At 40.7% G+C, this 16,095-nt stretch overlaps 2 protein-coding genes across 6 annotated transcripts; one reads left to right on the forward strand and one right to left on the reverse strand.

The window, feature by feature from the left end:
• Positions 1-635: 635 nt before the first annotated feature.
• LOC135239613 (dual specificity protein phosphatase 26-like) lies at positions 636-10,260 on the reverse strand. 5 transcript variants are annotated; one of them, XM_064308412.1, is made up of 5 exons: positions 9,580-10,260; positions 8,640-8,847; positions 7,892-8,103; positions 6,542-6,770; positions 636-5,513 (listed from the first exon to the last, which is right to left on the reverse strand). In XM_064308412.1, the coding sequence occupies exons 2-4, from the start codon at positions 8,816-8,818 to the stop codon at positions 6,571-6,573; spliced, it is 591 nt and encodes a 196-aa protein (XP_064164482.1). In that variant the 5' UTR covers positions 8,819-8,847; positions 9,580-10,260; the 3' UTR covers positions 636-5,513; positions 6,542-6,570. The 5 variants fall into 5 exon arrangements, with proteins under 5 accessions (XP_064164482.1, XP_064164477.1, XP_064164478.1 ...); XM_064308407.1 differs by having other exon boundaries at positions 636-6,770; positions 9,580-10,258; XM_064308408.1 differs by having other exon boundaries at positions 636-6,770; positions 9,510-9,595.
• Positions 10,261-13,460: 3,200 nt separating this feature from the next.
• On the forward strand, positions 13,461-15,641 carry LOC135239174 (U6 snRNA-associated Sm-like protein LSm1). The gene is made up of 4 exons (XM_064307664.1): positions 13,461-13,652; positions 14,231-14,299; positions 14,549-14,664; positions 14,994-15,641. Exons 1-4 carry the CDS (start codon positions 13,607-13,609, stop codon positions 15,162-15,164), a joined length of 402 nt encoding a protein of 133 aa, XP_064163734.1. The 5' UTR covers positions 13,461-13,606; the 3' UTR covers positions 15,165-15,641.
• Positions 15,642-16,095: the final 454 nt, after the last annotated feature.

Here is a 16,095-nt window from a genome sequence, read left to right on the forward strand (position 1 = left end):
AAGTTGTAAAACTTAAAGAAGGATTTCTTAGTGATATGATTAAAACCACCTCCAAATTGGGTAATCTTAATGGTCACAAGGTTATGTATTATGCCCTCTCCTTAAGACATATGCGAGATTAAAGAGTTTGGTTTACACCTCATGGGTTTTAAGGGAGAAGTGGATGTTCTCTTGGCCTGCACATGATATGCTGAGGTTCTGCTGTCTAAAAAGGAACTGGGTTCTGACTGGCCGGCAGCCTTGCAGGACAATGCACACATGGGGATGTAAGGGTTTCAGTTAGCCATGGTGATAGAATTTTGTCACACAGCAGCGGCTCCTACTGGTCATTTGGGCAACATTCAGGCTGGTCTGCTAAGTATCGTTCTCTGATTCAACTCTGCGCAAGTCTGACTTCGGAACTGCAGTGTGATAAGAAGCAGCGGCTGACATCACATCCCTTGATGAGTGTGTGCTTGTCTGCATTCTCTCAACAACGGAGGTGGCGATGAGTGTCACAATAAGAGCATGATTGGGCATTCCAAATGGGAGAGAGAAGGAAAAAAAGGAAAAGTATCATCTTCAGTGGGAAATTAAATAGTGTGTCTACATACAGACAGAAAAGACAAAGCATAAACAACAAAGGGAAAGGGTACTCCTAGCTAATGCAAGTTTATTTATTACACACAATTTTCAACAATACAGAGAGTTATTAAAAAGAAAGCATTAAAAAATGCAACAAAAATTGTTGTAAGTAACAAAGAATTGGGATACTGTACTTTTAAAATAAAAAATAATTAGTTAAGGCATCATGATCACCTCCGTTTGTTGTTTCAATTAAGTAATTCCACAGGTTTTTGGTGATATAAAAATAAGGATCAATAAAAAACAATTCAAGTATTCCTATAGAAAGGTTCTTTGTTAAAAATGGGACGGTAAGAATGTATAAACAGATTTCTGTAGTTCCTATTTTTACTTGGCACAAAAATACCCTACTGTCAAATGACCAGATAGTACGCACCAGATATAAGATGAAGTGATAACGAAAACACCACCATGGAATGCTTCTTTTTAGTCACCTACTTTACCACACTGTTTTCAGCTAACAGCTAATTCTTCAGAGCTAAAAGTTGCCAGATTGCCCTCAGAAAGTTGATTTTATGAAAAAAAGTCACTGTGGGTAGGGACTGGTGGTTATCCAGAGAGTAATTAAGTTCCTTTTCTACACGCATCCTTAATTTTGGACCACTCTAGTTCGATGAGCACATAAAATCCATATTACTAATTTTATTATGTTGTACAGAAGTAAAGATACAAGCATTAGCAATTTCTGAGTGTAAACTTTGCTAATTATTCTACACAGTGAAGGCAACATTGTGCCATACTGACTCATACTGAAGCCATACTGAAGTTTGCAATAGGGTACATTTTACAATTGTGTTGGTCTGTGTCCATCTCCACATTCTAGATTTAATGTAGCTGGCTAACAACATTGTGTTCTGTCACTTAATCCAATATTTCAATATTTTAATTCTCCCACAACAATATGAATTATTATTTTTTGGAAGGACTGAAAAAGTAGAACTAAGAAAAACATCACACTCATGAAATTCATTACTTTTGTTTGGACACAATTACATTTAGGTAAAATCTTTGCTGATGAGAGCTATAGCACCACCCATCGACTGAAAGAGAAAATGCAGATATCTGGCTTCAGCTACGTTCAGTTAATGGATTTCATATTTTATGCCTGGCTGACATTTTGAATCCAGGAATGAAACAATTGCAAAACTCCCATTGCAAGGGGTTTGAGACACTTCAGGTCAGGATACCTATAGCATACTATCTGTAAGGTACAAGATGTCCTTGTACCTTGCATGAATTTACATGCACACGGGTTTTTTGTGTATTACTTGCAGAGCCTGTTAATTTTCTGCAAACATATGAGATACTTGAAATGACTACACAATGTATTGGCCTAAGTCAGGATACAAATACCATATTTTTTATTTATCTTTTGACTCGTTCTGAGTGTGATTTTGATTATAAAATATATAAATGGCAGCATTTTCAACAGTTCTGTTTTAAATGTAGAAATAATAAGGCTGAAAAATAATGACAAGGAAATAACATGTAGGATATGAAACACAAAACAGCTATAAAAAAACAAACGCATGCAAAAGAAACTTTGCTCTTACCGACTGATGCAACAAGTCTGAATCCTGACTTTTAACAAGTGGCAATGTTTTGCTTTCTTTTGTGCCTTTTCACAATATCTCCCCCCCCCCCCACCCATTCTTATTTTTTACAATAATATCACCGATGTCCTTGTTTTTAGGGAGAGGGGATTCACAGGCAGTATAAACGAGTGCACACAAACACAAACACATAACTCACCAGCAGTCACAGTTAATTATGGCTAATGGTCCCCACACAACTGTACGACACATGATGCAATCGCAAAAATAAAACACAATAATCATTATGTAGTAATAAACCAAGAACCCCCTTTGCATCTTCCGGTCATGGCCTCCCAAGGAGTCCACATATATTTCGGTTTTGAGGGCAGGGCTAAGGGAGGTGGAGGGCAGTGGTTAATCTAATGGTGCTTTCCTGTGACAACTCCACATTTACAGCCATGAGAAGGAGACTGCCGTAGTGGGAACTTAACCCCGACATTAAGACATGTTCTTTTACTGTTGTTTCAGTTAAAAAGAACCCAAAATGAATGTTTAGTTCAGGGCTTCCCGAAATATTGTCCTGAGAACCCCAATCTTACCCGAGAGGAGCCGGTGTGGGTGCTGGCTTTCATTCTGGCCCAGCTCTAAAGCATCTCATTCAACGAATCAAGGTCTTAAATCAAAAGATTGATTAGTTGAATGGTCTTGAATAGGGCTGCACAAGGGTCCGGTGTATATGTTTTTTTTGGGGGCGTTTTAGCACTTAAACGTTTAATTTAAGCCACTGATTGGCTAAAAGCTTGACATGCCTGGTTTCCAAGGCCTAAACTGGCAGCTTTACAAGTTTACACCTGTAAATTCACAGCTCATTAGATTTCATTAGATTGTAGCTATTTTAGACTGGAAACCAGACATATGACTGATTTTGGGAAGCCCTGTAGAAAAATGTAATCTTGATTGCAGACGACCTGCCTGGCTGGATGGGACTAAGTAAAATTTTGAGAACATGTACCAATACCCTGATGCTGCGGCTTGTGGAAAAAAAACATCAATGCTAGATGTCTTTGACAATGGTTCTGTATGAGACAACAGCCAATTAAGTGAACGCTAATCCTGAAATATATTTCCTTGGACAGCAACTCGCTGTAATACAACCATACTGACCCGACAAGGTGGAATGCTCGTTTAGTAGCTGCCATGTCAGTTGACATGTCAACTGAGGAGGAATGTTTTTTTGTTTTTTTTTTAAACCTCAAAGGCTCCCTTGCTCAAAGGATGTGGGTGAATAAAAACACTGTCAGGAGAAAATTACTCTTCACATGAGCAATTAAAACAAAGAGAAAGGGAGTCTCAAAGTTGAGCCTTGATCAGACAGGGCAGACTGCTGTGACATTTTTTCTCAGGTTTTAGAAAATACAGTTAATTAGCTAAAGAAGAACTGTAAGTCAATTCCCAAAGGGGATTTACTGACACTGATCTGCATACCTTACCTCTAGAAACCTGCTGTAAAAGCATAGCGCACTGTCATGGTTTTAGAGGTTTAGTACAGGAGGCCAGCAGCTGCCGCAGGAACTTAATTTAATTGCCAACCACAGGATTAGTCGGAGCGTGCACTTTTGGGGTTGAATCAGGATGTGCATGAAGGGACTGTCAAAGTGTGCACTTTTAGGTTGAATCAGAGTGTGCATGCAGGGGCTGTCAAAGTGTCCACTTTTAGGTTGAATCAGAGTGTGCATGCAGGGGCTGTCAGAGTGTGCACTTTTAGGTTGAATCAGAGTGTGCATGCAGGGGCTGTCAAAGTGTCCACTTTTAGGTTGAATCAGAGTGTGCATGCAGGGGCTGTCAGAGTGTGCACTTTTAGGTTGAATCAGAGTGTGCACTTGCAGGGGAAATCAAAGTGTTTACTTTTCAGTTGAATGAGAGAGTGCACTTGTAGGGGCAATCAGAATGTGCATACAGGGGCAGTTGGAGTGTGCACTTTTAGGTTGAATCAGTGTGCACTTGTAGGGGTAATCAGAGTGTGCATGCAGAGGCAGTCAACATGTGCACAAAACAAACCCCCTCATCCCTACCAACTCAAATATTCCCAAACTCCTCGTGAACATGTCAAGGAGCAACATTCCAATCTGGCACAACACATTACCTGCAGCTGAATATCCTATTTTAAGATCCTGAAAAACAATCTGCAAACATTCCTAAACTCCTTGTGGACATTTCAAGGAGACATACTCCTAGTTTGGCTCATCACAGGTCCTGGAGTTCAAAACAAAATAAAAAGATCCTGCAGCATTACGAGGCTGCACCAGAGACGTCCGTCCTGTCTCAAACAACTTTCCCCTCCTGTCCTCCAAATTCTGTCCATATTAAGCATGTACTTCCCTGGGCAGTATCACTGATATGAGATCCACAGTTCAGCTGTTTAACTTTGGATGCGGTAAGCAGCCTCGTGTGAGATACTGTATAAGGAGTGGGGAAATTACCTTTAATAAGCTCAAGCTCAAGTAAGCACAATGTATTTATTTTAATATGTGTATGTAGGTTTATGATTATATGGAAGTCAGTGTACACGGTTAACTGTATCTTACAAGAATAATGTTTGAGATCAACATGCCAGCTAAGGCTTTTCTTCTCTTTTTTCAGGACAAATTTTCCAAAGAGAAAAAAAAAAACACTTACTATCATAAGACAAATACTGAAGAAACTTCTCAGAGCTAATAAGACAAACACTGAAGAAACTTCTCAGAGAAGTGAAAATCAGAGAGAGACTAATGATGACACACTAGAGAATAAATTGTACACTTTCCTATTTCCAGAAGAACACCACTGCACAATAACAGCAGTCTATGCCCAAGCTGCAGTACTCGCTAATTCTCTGTTTCACAGGACAAAGGAAGATTTTACACTGAAACTACTCCAAAAGGACGACACAGGCACACTCACTTGGCCACAATCCAACTCTGAACATCTACAGACTACAGGATATGCTACATTTGAACAGAGCTGGCCTGTATTATACACTCGGCAGCTCAGTGCTACACAACACTGTCTGGATTCCTACTGTACGACACACAAAACGGAAAGGAAGCCATAGCCTGCAGAAACACGGATGCAGCAGTGGGCGACTGAACTGAAGATGCTTGAGGTATTTATCGCTCCCAAAAACCGACGACCCTTTGCTGCGTTGTTGGCCCCTCCTTGGTATCTGTCCAGTCAATTTCTGTCAGAATACAGTCACACTGGAATACTGTAACTTTCTGTCACACTACGGCAGAAATTGAGTAACCCTGTCACACTATATTAGCAGTGGAGTAACTCCAAAGTTCAGTTGGAACAACAACTCCATTACAGGGTGCCCTAGGGAAAGAGAGAGAGAGAGAAAAAAGACAGAGCAAGATAGAGAGAGAGAGAGAAAGAGAGAGAGATTGCTCTCCTGATTGAGAGGAAGCTCTAAACCAGTCATAGACAAGCCTCCTACATCCATTTGGCCATTTACAAAAATTCAGCACTTCACAATCCAGGCAGTTGAAGCTTTAAATAAGAAATTTAAGGAGCGTATGGCGTACTGATCCGCGTCCTCTGCATCCCTTTCCTCTGAAAGCCAGAGGGGATCGCAATGGTTGGTTTGCTCAAGACTAAGCTTGTGAACTACTTAGAATTCTCCAGAACACAGTCAGGCTGTGACATCAGCACTTCAAAACCCCAGGATAGCGAGGTCACCCAGCAGGCAGGCATACATAGGTATCAGTACCAGAGCACACATTTCAGACTGTTCAACCTTCTTCAGTGACTGGACTGCAAAGCTGACATCTGTCTGTGCCATTTGGCCCAAAAAAAAGGAGCTAATGTATATAAAATATTACGGTTTCCACAATTCGGTTTTTCAGTGAGCAGCTCTGGTCACCCAGAAACAACGAAGTGATGCTACATTTCGATTCTGTGCACCAAACATGTGCAATGCTTTAGTCTCCAGACAGGTTTTTGTATAAAATTAATACAAACTCTGTGCGAGACAAACTCACATACGTGTCTGCTGAGTAGCCTGCAATCGCACAAGAGGATGTCAGTGGAGGCAGAGTTTACAGATTTACTTGTTTGGCTGTGTTATGTAGATACACAGCTGTGTGGGGAAGGCCCCATCTACCCCGAATGCCTGTCTGTGGAATCGCAATAAGTGATCAGGGATGGAATCTGATCAAGAGGAGAGAGGGAACATGGCGTCTGACTGACAGTACAGTATGTCCCCTGAACAGTACACCAGTACACAAGTGAAAAAACTCATCTCACAGAGAGAGAGAGAGGGAGAAACAAAGAGAGAGAGAGAGAGAGAGAGAGAGAAAGACAAAGAGAGAGAGGGTTTTGAGGATGCTGCGGAGATCGTATACTTGAGCGCTGCTTCATCGCCCCTCCCTCCTTAGGTTTTGCGGCTGTCGCGAAGGATGCCGTCCAGCCCGTTGAGCTGCCTCAGGAAGCCGCGGTTTGGGATGACCCCGCGGTGGTCCTTCACCGTCCGGATGGCCTCCACCAGGGTCATGTTCTGACGGATCATCAGGTAGGCTAGCACCAGCGTGGCGGACCGGCTCACTCCCACGGCACAGTGCACCAGGATCTTCCCTGCACAGCCACAGAACCGGACCAGGAAAACACAAACCACAGTTACCTCTACCGTCACTGTCAAACCTGGTAAGTAAGACACACTATTGTATAAGTTGCACCATTTTAATTAATAAATTGACATAAACCTGAATCTTATACAACAGGTTTTACAAAGTTAACAAAGTCAGTAAGCTACTCATTTCACAGCTTCCAGGAAGAAAACTAATTTGAAAGGCAGCAGTTGGCCATGAGAACGGTACAGGGTGGTATATGCACAGGCTTTAAAATTTTAAGAATTACTTTTAGATTTCAACATATCAGTCAGCTCCACAGGCCACCTAGCCTGCAAACATACAGTGTCCACTAGTGTGCGCTGTTGGCAAAGCTGCAGGTCCACAGGTGTTTTGAAAATGGGCCACACAGTCCACACTAGTGCAGTGGTTTTCAAACTCTGTCCTGCGGGTCCTATGCATGTGTGCATGTTGGTTTTTTGTTACAGCCAACCTCTTCCTGAATTGAGGTAGTAACACATATGTTCTTTCATAATTTTTCCCTTAAACTTAGTAGGCTACAATGCAGGTTTGGCATATTATTTGCTTTGTCTGTGAATTCTTCATTATCTACCAAATGGTTAGTTTCAGGGGCCATTTGTCTGCATTTTCACCAATTAGTAGCCTAATGATTTGCCTCAGTCTTTCATTTCATCAGTTAAATTTTTTTTAAATAGCTTTTTAAGTAATTGTAATTATAATAGAGCACAATAAGCACAATAAGAATATGGGACTTTTATTCTTGGCATGCATATCTGTTTCTGACATAATGTGTCTTAACAGGGTGAATAATCCCTCAAAACATGAAAAGTTTCGAAGAAAAAGAACAGCTTGTTGAAATTCTGGGACTGCAACTGCGGTTGGGTTGAAAACCAGCATACTGTATACAATGGTCTCCCGGGACTGAGTTTGAGAACCACTGCTCTAGTGGACAAGTTTTAGGGCAGCGGAGATACAAAATAGTTGCTGCTAGCAGACTGCTGCTGTTTCATTTAGCAAAAGCGACAGCTGGCACTGACGGTGGACTGATAGATGCTTGCTCACTGGGCAGTGCCAGGAGGTTTTGATTTGTTGTCGGCAGTCACTCACCCCCAGTGCTGAGCGCTTTGTGGATGAACTCAGCTGCTGGGTAAAAGTTGACGCTCATGTCGAACGTGGGCGAGTCGTGCGCCTCGATGCCGTGGTAGGTGATGTTCATGCCCTCGTAGTACTCTGCTCCGCCTCGCCACTTAGTATGCGCGCAGTTCAAGATGTGGGTGATTCCCAGCTTCACCAGTTCACGGCGGTCAGCAGCAATGTCTCTGCAATGTTATTTCTTGTTAATATAATTTGCACAGTTAAATCACCATTTTTTAAAAACCATAGAAACAGGCTTTAGGGGGCTGTGGGTGTGCAGTAATCCTTACATTACATATGTGTGTAATGTTCCTTTCCTACAGTGTATAATGCTCAGTGTTATTTTAACTATAACATGGGTTTACATGCATCCATGAGAGATTAAATGTAATTTATTTGATACTACGCATTTTCAAGTATAAATGACTTGTCTTGAGTTTAAATTTATTCATCTAGCCTAAATGATTACAATGTTTAAAAAACCTTTACCAGTTTTGGTAAATGACAACCCATTACTTTACTCATGTAATGGTGCGACTGGTTACTGTCTGTATGATTATACTAACGATGACTGTGAAAGGACATGTAATTTAATGTCCCAACAAGTATTCAACCATTTTATCATTGAGAAATCGGAGTAGGCTATGATCATTTGTGATCAGTAACTGGGCTAAAAATGTAATTATATTCATGGCAAGAAAAGACTAAAACAGTGACTTACTGGTCGCCAATGTAGAGGCCTGGCCAAACTTCGTCTGCGTGGTTGCAGGCGGTTTTCCCCGTGTACAGGAGCCGCTCGAGCTCGGCCACGGTCAGCACTGGCGAGCCGCGTTCCGAGTCCCTTCTACTCGGGGACCGTGAGCTGCTCCGAGACCGAGAGAACCTTGACATGAACGCCATTGGAGAAGCTGAATTCGGTGGAGATTAGCCTTTGCAGGGAAAAACAGCCCAATAACCACTCTCGCTTTTCTAATTCGGAATACGATAAAACAGGGAAACACAGATTAGCATATTTACGTGAAACACGAAAATAACTCCACAGGTACTAGCCTGCTGACTTAAAATGATTCTGGCATCCACGTGCAGTATTTTTCTAAAATTATTTGAGGATAATTACCTTCCTATTCGCCCACATACATCGATGTGTGTAACATATTTTAATAAGCTCCAAGTACATTACTGGTTTTCTTGTAAATAAACAAAATGCTTGAAAACATAGCACACCGATAAACTTTAGGGCTACATGGCCATACGCAAAACATCCATGCATAATCTAGTAGGCTTCTATCTGTTCAAATTAAATGAAGCAGATGAATTAAATACACGTTTTCGTACATAGCCTACATAATATTCGTTTACTTTCATTGACATGCTTTTTACCACCAGACCCCCTTCCCCTCCCCCGCCCTTATTTCGTATTATTTCACTATAACTGATAATTAGGTTTTTTTTTTTGACTCGATCATTCATTCACCGTAGCTAATGCGGCTCAATGTCAGCAACGTCAAGAGAATGCAATTCACACACGACGAAATCCCCCCCGTCGGAGAGAGAAAAATACATCACAAAACCAGGAGTGGTGCAAAATTACACATAATGTCGCTTCGTGCAGAATTCCTCACTGGCGACGCTCGATGGACTCCGGGCAGCAGTGTCCGTACCTGAGATGGTGCACGTCTCAGTCCGCCTCAGTCCTGGCACGAATATTCCAGCACAGAGCAAGAAGCCATGTTTTCAAACATCCATACAGTATCAAACGCACTGTGTAAAGCGGTAAAGTGATTTGTTTATTTATGCAATGTCATTAACGCCCTTCCAAAACATCCACAATGATAGTATCTTTGCATCAACAAGTAAAAACTCACAATATTTGCTGGGGATAAAAAAAGGCCTAACATTAATTACAAATATAAAAATATAGCATTGGTAAAACAGGACATAGCTACATTACTTTCCCCCCAAAAGAACTGGCTTGGAATATTCGGTGAACCTGCTATAAGTCCGTTATTTCGAAGGCTATTATACTGCTCTCCGATCCACACGTAGTTTAAACTAAATGCTTCACAGGCGCATTAATTACTAAAGGTCTTCATCCCGTACCGCTTTTTCACAGTAACACGGCTTGCCCACATTTAACACCTGCATGCCTGTTCTTTATTGGATGTAGGAGACCATAAAATATTGTCGTATCAGATTATGTAGGCCTACACTAATTTAGACTGCAACCGCAACGACCAACAGGTAAGATTTAGTTGTTACGCACCATTTATCATGCCTATACACACATACACGCAGGCATGAACTATAAAAAATACTACAAAAACCATTTGGATCATAGTCACACCTCCGTCATTCAAAGGCAAAAGCCAAAACATTCATTCAAACTAATCTTCATACTGTAAAATGATTCATTTATTCACGATTGAAATAAAAAGAAGTTAAATTGTAAAAATAAATAAAATAATAAAAAGCAAATAACAATGTATAATAACAGCCCAATAATCCACACAGGCTATGATTTTCATTGTTCAAGACTTTAGTGCCATCTTGTGATGTAAATATTTATTGCAATTTTTTGGTTCAATAAACGATGTAAAAACACCCGAACCTTCTAGTTGTAAAACTAGCCATATTCGTGGATTAGCCTTTCCAAAATTGCATTTACTATGAATGTATTTCCACAATAATACGTACCATTACTTTATTTCAAAAGATGATATCTTATACCAGGATTTACTATGCTTTACCCTGATCTACCATGATTTCTGTTTTTGAAGCTTTTATGATGGGATCCTGTTCTCAGTCAGGATATTTACCATGATTAGCCTTTCCTAAAATAGTATTTACCATGACTCTATTTCTACAAATTATATTTACTATTATTCGATTTCTGTCACAGGGAATCATGAGGTGGAACCTACACGCACTTGAGAAACCAGGGTTTAAAATAAGTTAAATAGCCTTTATCGAGGAATTGACAAAAATAAGACAGAAACACTAGGAATTGGTGGTGGGTGCCCTCTGGTGGTTCTTTGAGGGCACCATGGCAGGGCACCCCTCCTGACGAACGGCTCCCAGAAGACAACCAGAAGACATCAGAAGACAAACTGGGAAAGGCAGCAAAGAGCGCAAAATGCCTTCCAGAATCCGGAAGGGAACTGGGCACCTTAGTCTGAAACAATGTAGTTTAAACATGTGCTGGACGATCAATTCTACGGTTTCGTGTGCAGAAGGTAACTTAGGCGAGGGAATGAAGTGGGCCACTGTTGAAAACCTGGCAACTACTACTATGGTAATGAACCCATCAGAAGGTGGTAACCCCGTGATGAAGTCCATCGCAATGTGTGACCAGGGACGACTGGGGATAGGAAGAGGATAGTATCAGCTGGTGGAAGACGCAAAGTTTTACTCGCGCAGATGGAACAGACTGTGATGAAGTAGCTGACCACCGCCATGGGAGGCCACCAGAATCTCCTCTAGACAAATTCCAGCATGCACTGGACTCCAGGAAGAGCTTGGAATTGTGGGCCCATTGCAGGACCTTTGAATAGGCAGAAGATAGAACAAACAAGTCCTCGCCCCCCAGGATCAGGTTCTCACCCTTTTGCCTCCTTAACAAAGAACTCAACACTCCAGAAGATTGGCACAGTGATTATGGAGCTAGGGGCAATAGATCCAGGGCCTCTCTCTTTCTCTGAGTGGTCAAATTGCTGGGAGAAGGCATCCTGCTTAGTTTTTCTGGATACAGGTCTGTAAGAGATTGTCAAAGAACAAAGTCTGTATGGCCCCACAAGGGTTAAGCTTACTGGATGTAGGCTTTTATGTAAGTTTTTATAGTCCATGAACACAATGAATGGATGTTTGGCCCCCTCTGACTAATGCCTCTATTCCTTGAGTGCTAGTTTGATGGCTAGCAATGTGCTGTTGGCAACATCATAATTTCTCCCTGAGGGGCTCAGCTGCCGGAGAAAAATGCACAGGGGCAAACTTTTTGGGACTTGTGATCACACTGAGAAAACACTGAATCCCACATCCAAAATGTCTACTTCCTCTAAAAAAGTAAGGAAGGACCAGGGAGGGTTAAAATAAGCGCAAAAGTTAATTTTTTCACTTGATGAAGGCTGCTTCCGCCTCAGTAGTCCAGTGGAATGGGGCACTGACCATTTTGTTAAGGCTGCAGCCAGTGAAATAAAGTTTGTAACGAACCTCCAATAAAAATGAGAAAACCCCAAGACCCTTTGTAGTTGCTTGACCGATGTGGGGCAGGGTCATTCACAGACAGCTCACACTTTCCTGGGGTCCATCTGTATATTTCCATGGAAAATTGTATCCCTAGAAATGACAGTGGATGAGTAAAATTCATACTTTTCAAGTTTTACATACACTTTCTTGTCCAAAATATGATATAAAAAGTCAAAGAATCTTTACTGGAGGACTTGATAAAAATGAGAGAGAATACTAGAGACTAGACATAGGATGCTGATCTTTTAACAGGCGGGTGAACACATAGAGACGAGGCTAGGGAAACACAGACCAAGCCATGTGACAAAAAACACCAGGGGTTTAAACAGTGTTTCACGGCAGGGGAAATAGTGGAACTGACTATCCAGGGACCCTAGGAGGAGGGGGTCCTCAAAGGGCCTGTAATTATTTTCAAACATTTTCAAAAGATGGAAAAGGGCCCCACAGAGGCTGCATTTGCACAGACCCCCATAAATGTGTGGAACACCCCTGGGTTTAAATACCAGAACTAACAGGTGAATCAACGTATGCTAACGAGACAGACGTGCTGAAACCAAAACCACTAATAGAATAAGAAGAATTAAGAGGAAAAAATAAGACAGGAACACCAGGAATGGATGGTGGGCAGCCTCTGGTGGTTCTTCGAGGGCACCATGACAATTCTTACAAAGTATGTTTACTATGATTTATGCTGATTTACCAAGTTTCCATGTTTGAAGCGTTTATACCAGGATTCTGTTATGAAAGGATATATACCATGGTTTACCTTTGCAAAATCATGTTTACCATGTTTTTATTTCCACAAATAATATTTGCCATAATTTTATTCCAAAAATAGGATATCTACCAGAATTTACTATGCTTTACCATAATTTGTATTTTTGAAACTTTTATACCAGGATCCTGTTGTCAAATAGGATATTTACTGTGATTAACCCATGATATGCCCCAAAATAGAATTGTACTTCCACAAATCACATTTACCATGTTCCATTCCCACAGAGGATTTTACCATGATTCATCCTGATTTACCAGGTTTCCATGTTTGAAGATTATATGCCTGGATCCTGTTATAAAGCAGGATATTTACCATTACTAGCCTTTCAAAAATGGTGTTTAGCACATTTCTGTTTCCAAAAAGAGGATATTTACTCTGATTTCCGATGAGAAAAGAAGGGGCTGGTAATCGACAGGCAATAGGCTACTGCCTACCAGGCGCCTTTCAGGGCAAAGTGAAGTCGACGCCTTCAGCGAATAGGAAGTCTGTATGGTCTGTATAACGCAAAAAAGGGTTAACCCTGGCAGGAAGTGACTTCCAGCGCCTTTCCCACTTCCTGCGATGCAAGGATGCATATTGTTTGGAAGATCCGTGGCCTTTTACAGACAAAATAGGCTCTTTAAAATATTCCAATTGAAACAAAATTGTGGACAGTCGCGCGGAGCAAAATGAATTATATGCCGGGAACAGCTAGCCTCATCGAAGATATCGATAGTAAGCGCAGTCGATAAGGTTGTACTCACTGGCTAACTAGCTAATGTTAACATGCAAACTTACGTTAGCCAGCGACTTAGCAGTTAACTAATCAGTTAATTAGTTGTTTAATCAGCCACCGTAAACTGAATTTTATGCACTTTAAATTATTCCACACAGTAATTTCATAGGCACATCATGTCGCAATATTACAATCCACAAGTTTGTAAGCAGCGCAGTCACTTGTTATCCAAACGATTCGCTATGTTACTAACTTTATAGTTCTCCATTAATCAGGTTAAGGTTAGAAAGTTTGCCATGCAGCTGCAGAATTCTCATTATTTTTCGAAATTAAATGAACAATCGTTACAGGCATTTACATAACCTGGCTAATATTATTAAGATTTTAACTGTAACATCGTTCTGGTCGATGGCAACAACTTTCTGTTAGATGCTGTTTATCTGGCAAAAGGATAAAGTGAAATGTCACTGCGTTAATATGATGAAATTTGACGTAGGCTATACGTTAGACCTTGCTGAGAGTTTGAGCGTGCGTTAATGTATTATTGCGTTCAAAGGCTTTTCCATTTCATTTTCAGAGAAGCACCTCGTTCTACTGCGAGACGGCAGAACGTTGATCGGATTTCTGAGAAGCATCGACCAGTTTGGTATGTAAGTACACTGGTGGTATTTGCCCTGTATTGCAAGGTTAGCTAGTAAGCTTATTGGGTATCGCGGCCTCAGTAGGCTACAGCTGGAAATGTACAGAATCGTTTAATGTAGTTATTTGCGTGTTGCTAGGACTATGTTATATACGTTACCTATGTTACGTCATTAATGCACATATTCAATATGAATTGTGGATGTTATTGTAACACACGAACCTCCTTTCTTATGTATATGTGTGTGATTTTCAGCAAATCTGGTTTTACATCAAACCGTGGAAAGAATACACGTCGGCAAGAAATATGGCGACATTCCGAGAGGAATATTCATAGTCCGAGGAGAGAACGTAGTTCTTCTGGGAGAGATCGTGAGTCTCTCTCATGGACATGTGTGCATGCTTTTTAAGTTTGCTTCTGCGCGGTACAGGATAATTATGTGACCCATACAGATGTATAAGATTGAGCTCTTACGAATGTTTGAGAGCTTGAAATTGAATGTGCGTTTGAGAATTGAATGTTCTTTTGAAAGGTGAGGACTTTTAGTGTTGTATTCAGTAACATGATTGTACATTTGAGTTACTGAATGTGCCTTAGATAAACTATATTTAAGAGTTCAGATGTGCTTTTTATAGTTTGGGTGTGCATTTAAGAGACTGGATTTGCATTTGGGAGCTTGAATGTGTGTTTGCTTGGGCAGGACCTGGAGAAGGAGTGTGACACAGTCTTAAAGCAAGTGTCCATCGAGGAGATCCTGGAGGAACAGCGGGCACAGCAGCAAGCTAAGCTGGAGGCAGAGAAAGCCAAGCTGCAGGCACTGAAGGAGAGAGGACTCTCGGTTCCCAGAGCAGACGTATTGGATGAATACTGAGACAAACAACGCACTTTTTTCTTTTAGTTTTTCTAAACATATTTATGCTTAAGCTGACATTCTGACAAACCTTCAGGTTGGTGTTGGGGAAACTAAAGACAATGATGGTTGAGAATTTTGTTCTGAAAATTGAATCTTTATTTTTTTTATTTTTGTGTGGTCAGGTTGCAGTTAAATTTGAATGGGAAATATGTATAAACCACAATCCTATTGGCACATTTAGATGTGTGAAGCCATCTTGGGGCCTGAGGTCCTGAAAAAGAAGCACTTGTTTTTGCTGGTTTAGTTATTTTCATTGTTACTTGGTCAAAAATAATGAGCTTGATTTATAGTGAGAATTTTATTTTAACAGCTCTCTGAAGATGGCCTGATGGCTTGTTTTAGTTGCTGCTTATATCGAAAGAGATAAATACCAGGTAAATTACTGGAAACATTTTTGTTCTATTAAATATTGGTTTTTAAATTTTGTTATTCAAAGGTGCTCATGGAGTCTAATTTAAATGGTATAATGGCCCTGCGTTATGTAAGATTTGAAAAGTTTAGATGGTGTAATCATACCACAGATGGCTCCTGCTACCCGTGGTATTTAGAAAGATGCAGTGAACTCCGTAATGATCAAGCAATTAATGTGTCACCACTAGGGGGAGAACGTCTACATAAAACAGAACCACTGTGATATCCATTTGTGGGAGAAGCAAGAAGTATAATATTTGATACTGGACTGAAATGTTACTACACTTAACCTCACTGTACTAGAAGTATAAACAAATGTGCAGTTAGACCTTTTTTTTTTGGCTCTTCTTTAGATTCCTAATCAAAGCCTTCAACTGCAGAAGGCCAAAACTAAAAATGGCCTGATGTAATTGCTTTGTCGGATAACACACAAAGTTAAATTTAATTTTATCAAGTCACAGAATTTCCACACCCTTTT

This window comes from Anguilla rostrata, chromosome 14 (assembly GCF_018555375.3).
Source record: "Anguilla rostrata isolate EN2019 chromosome 14, ASM1855537v3, whole genome shotgun sequence".
Lineage (NCBI taxonomy): Eukaryota > Metazoa > Chordata > Actinopteri > Anguilliformes > Anguillidae > Anguilla > Anguilla rostrata.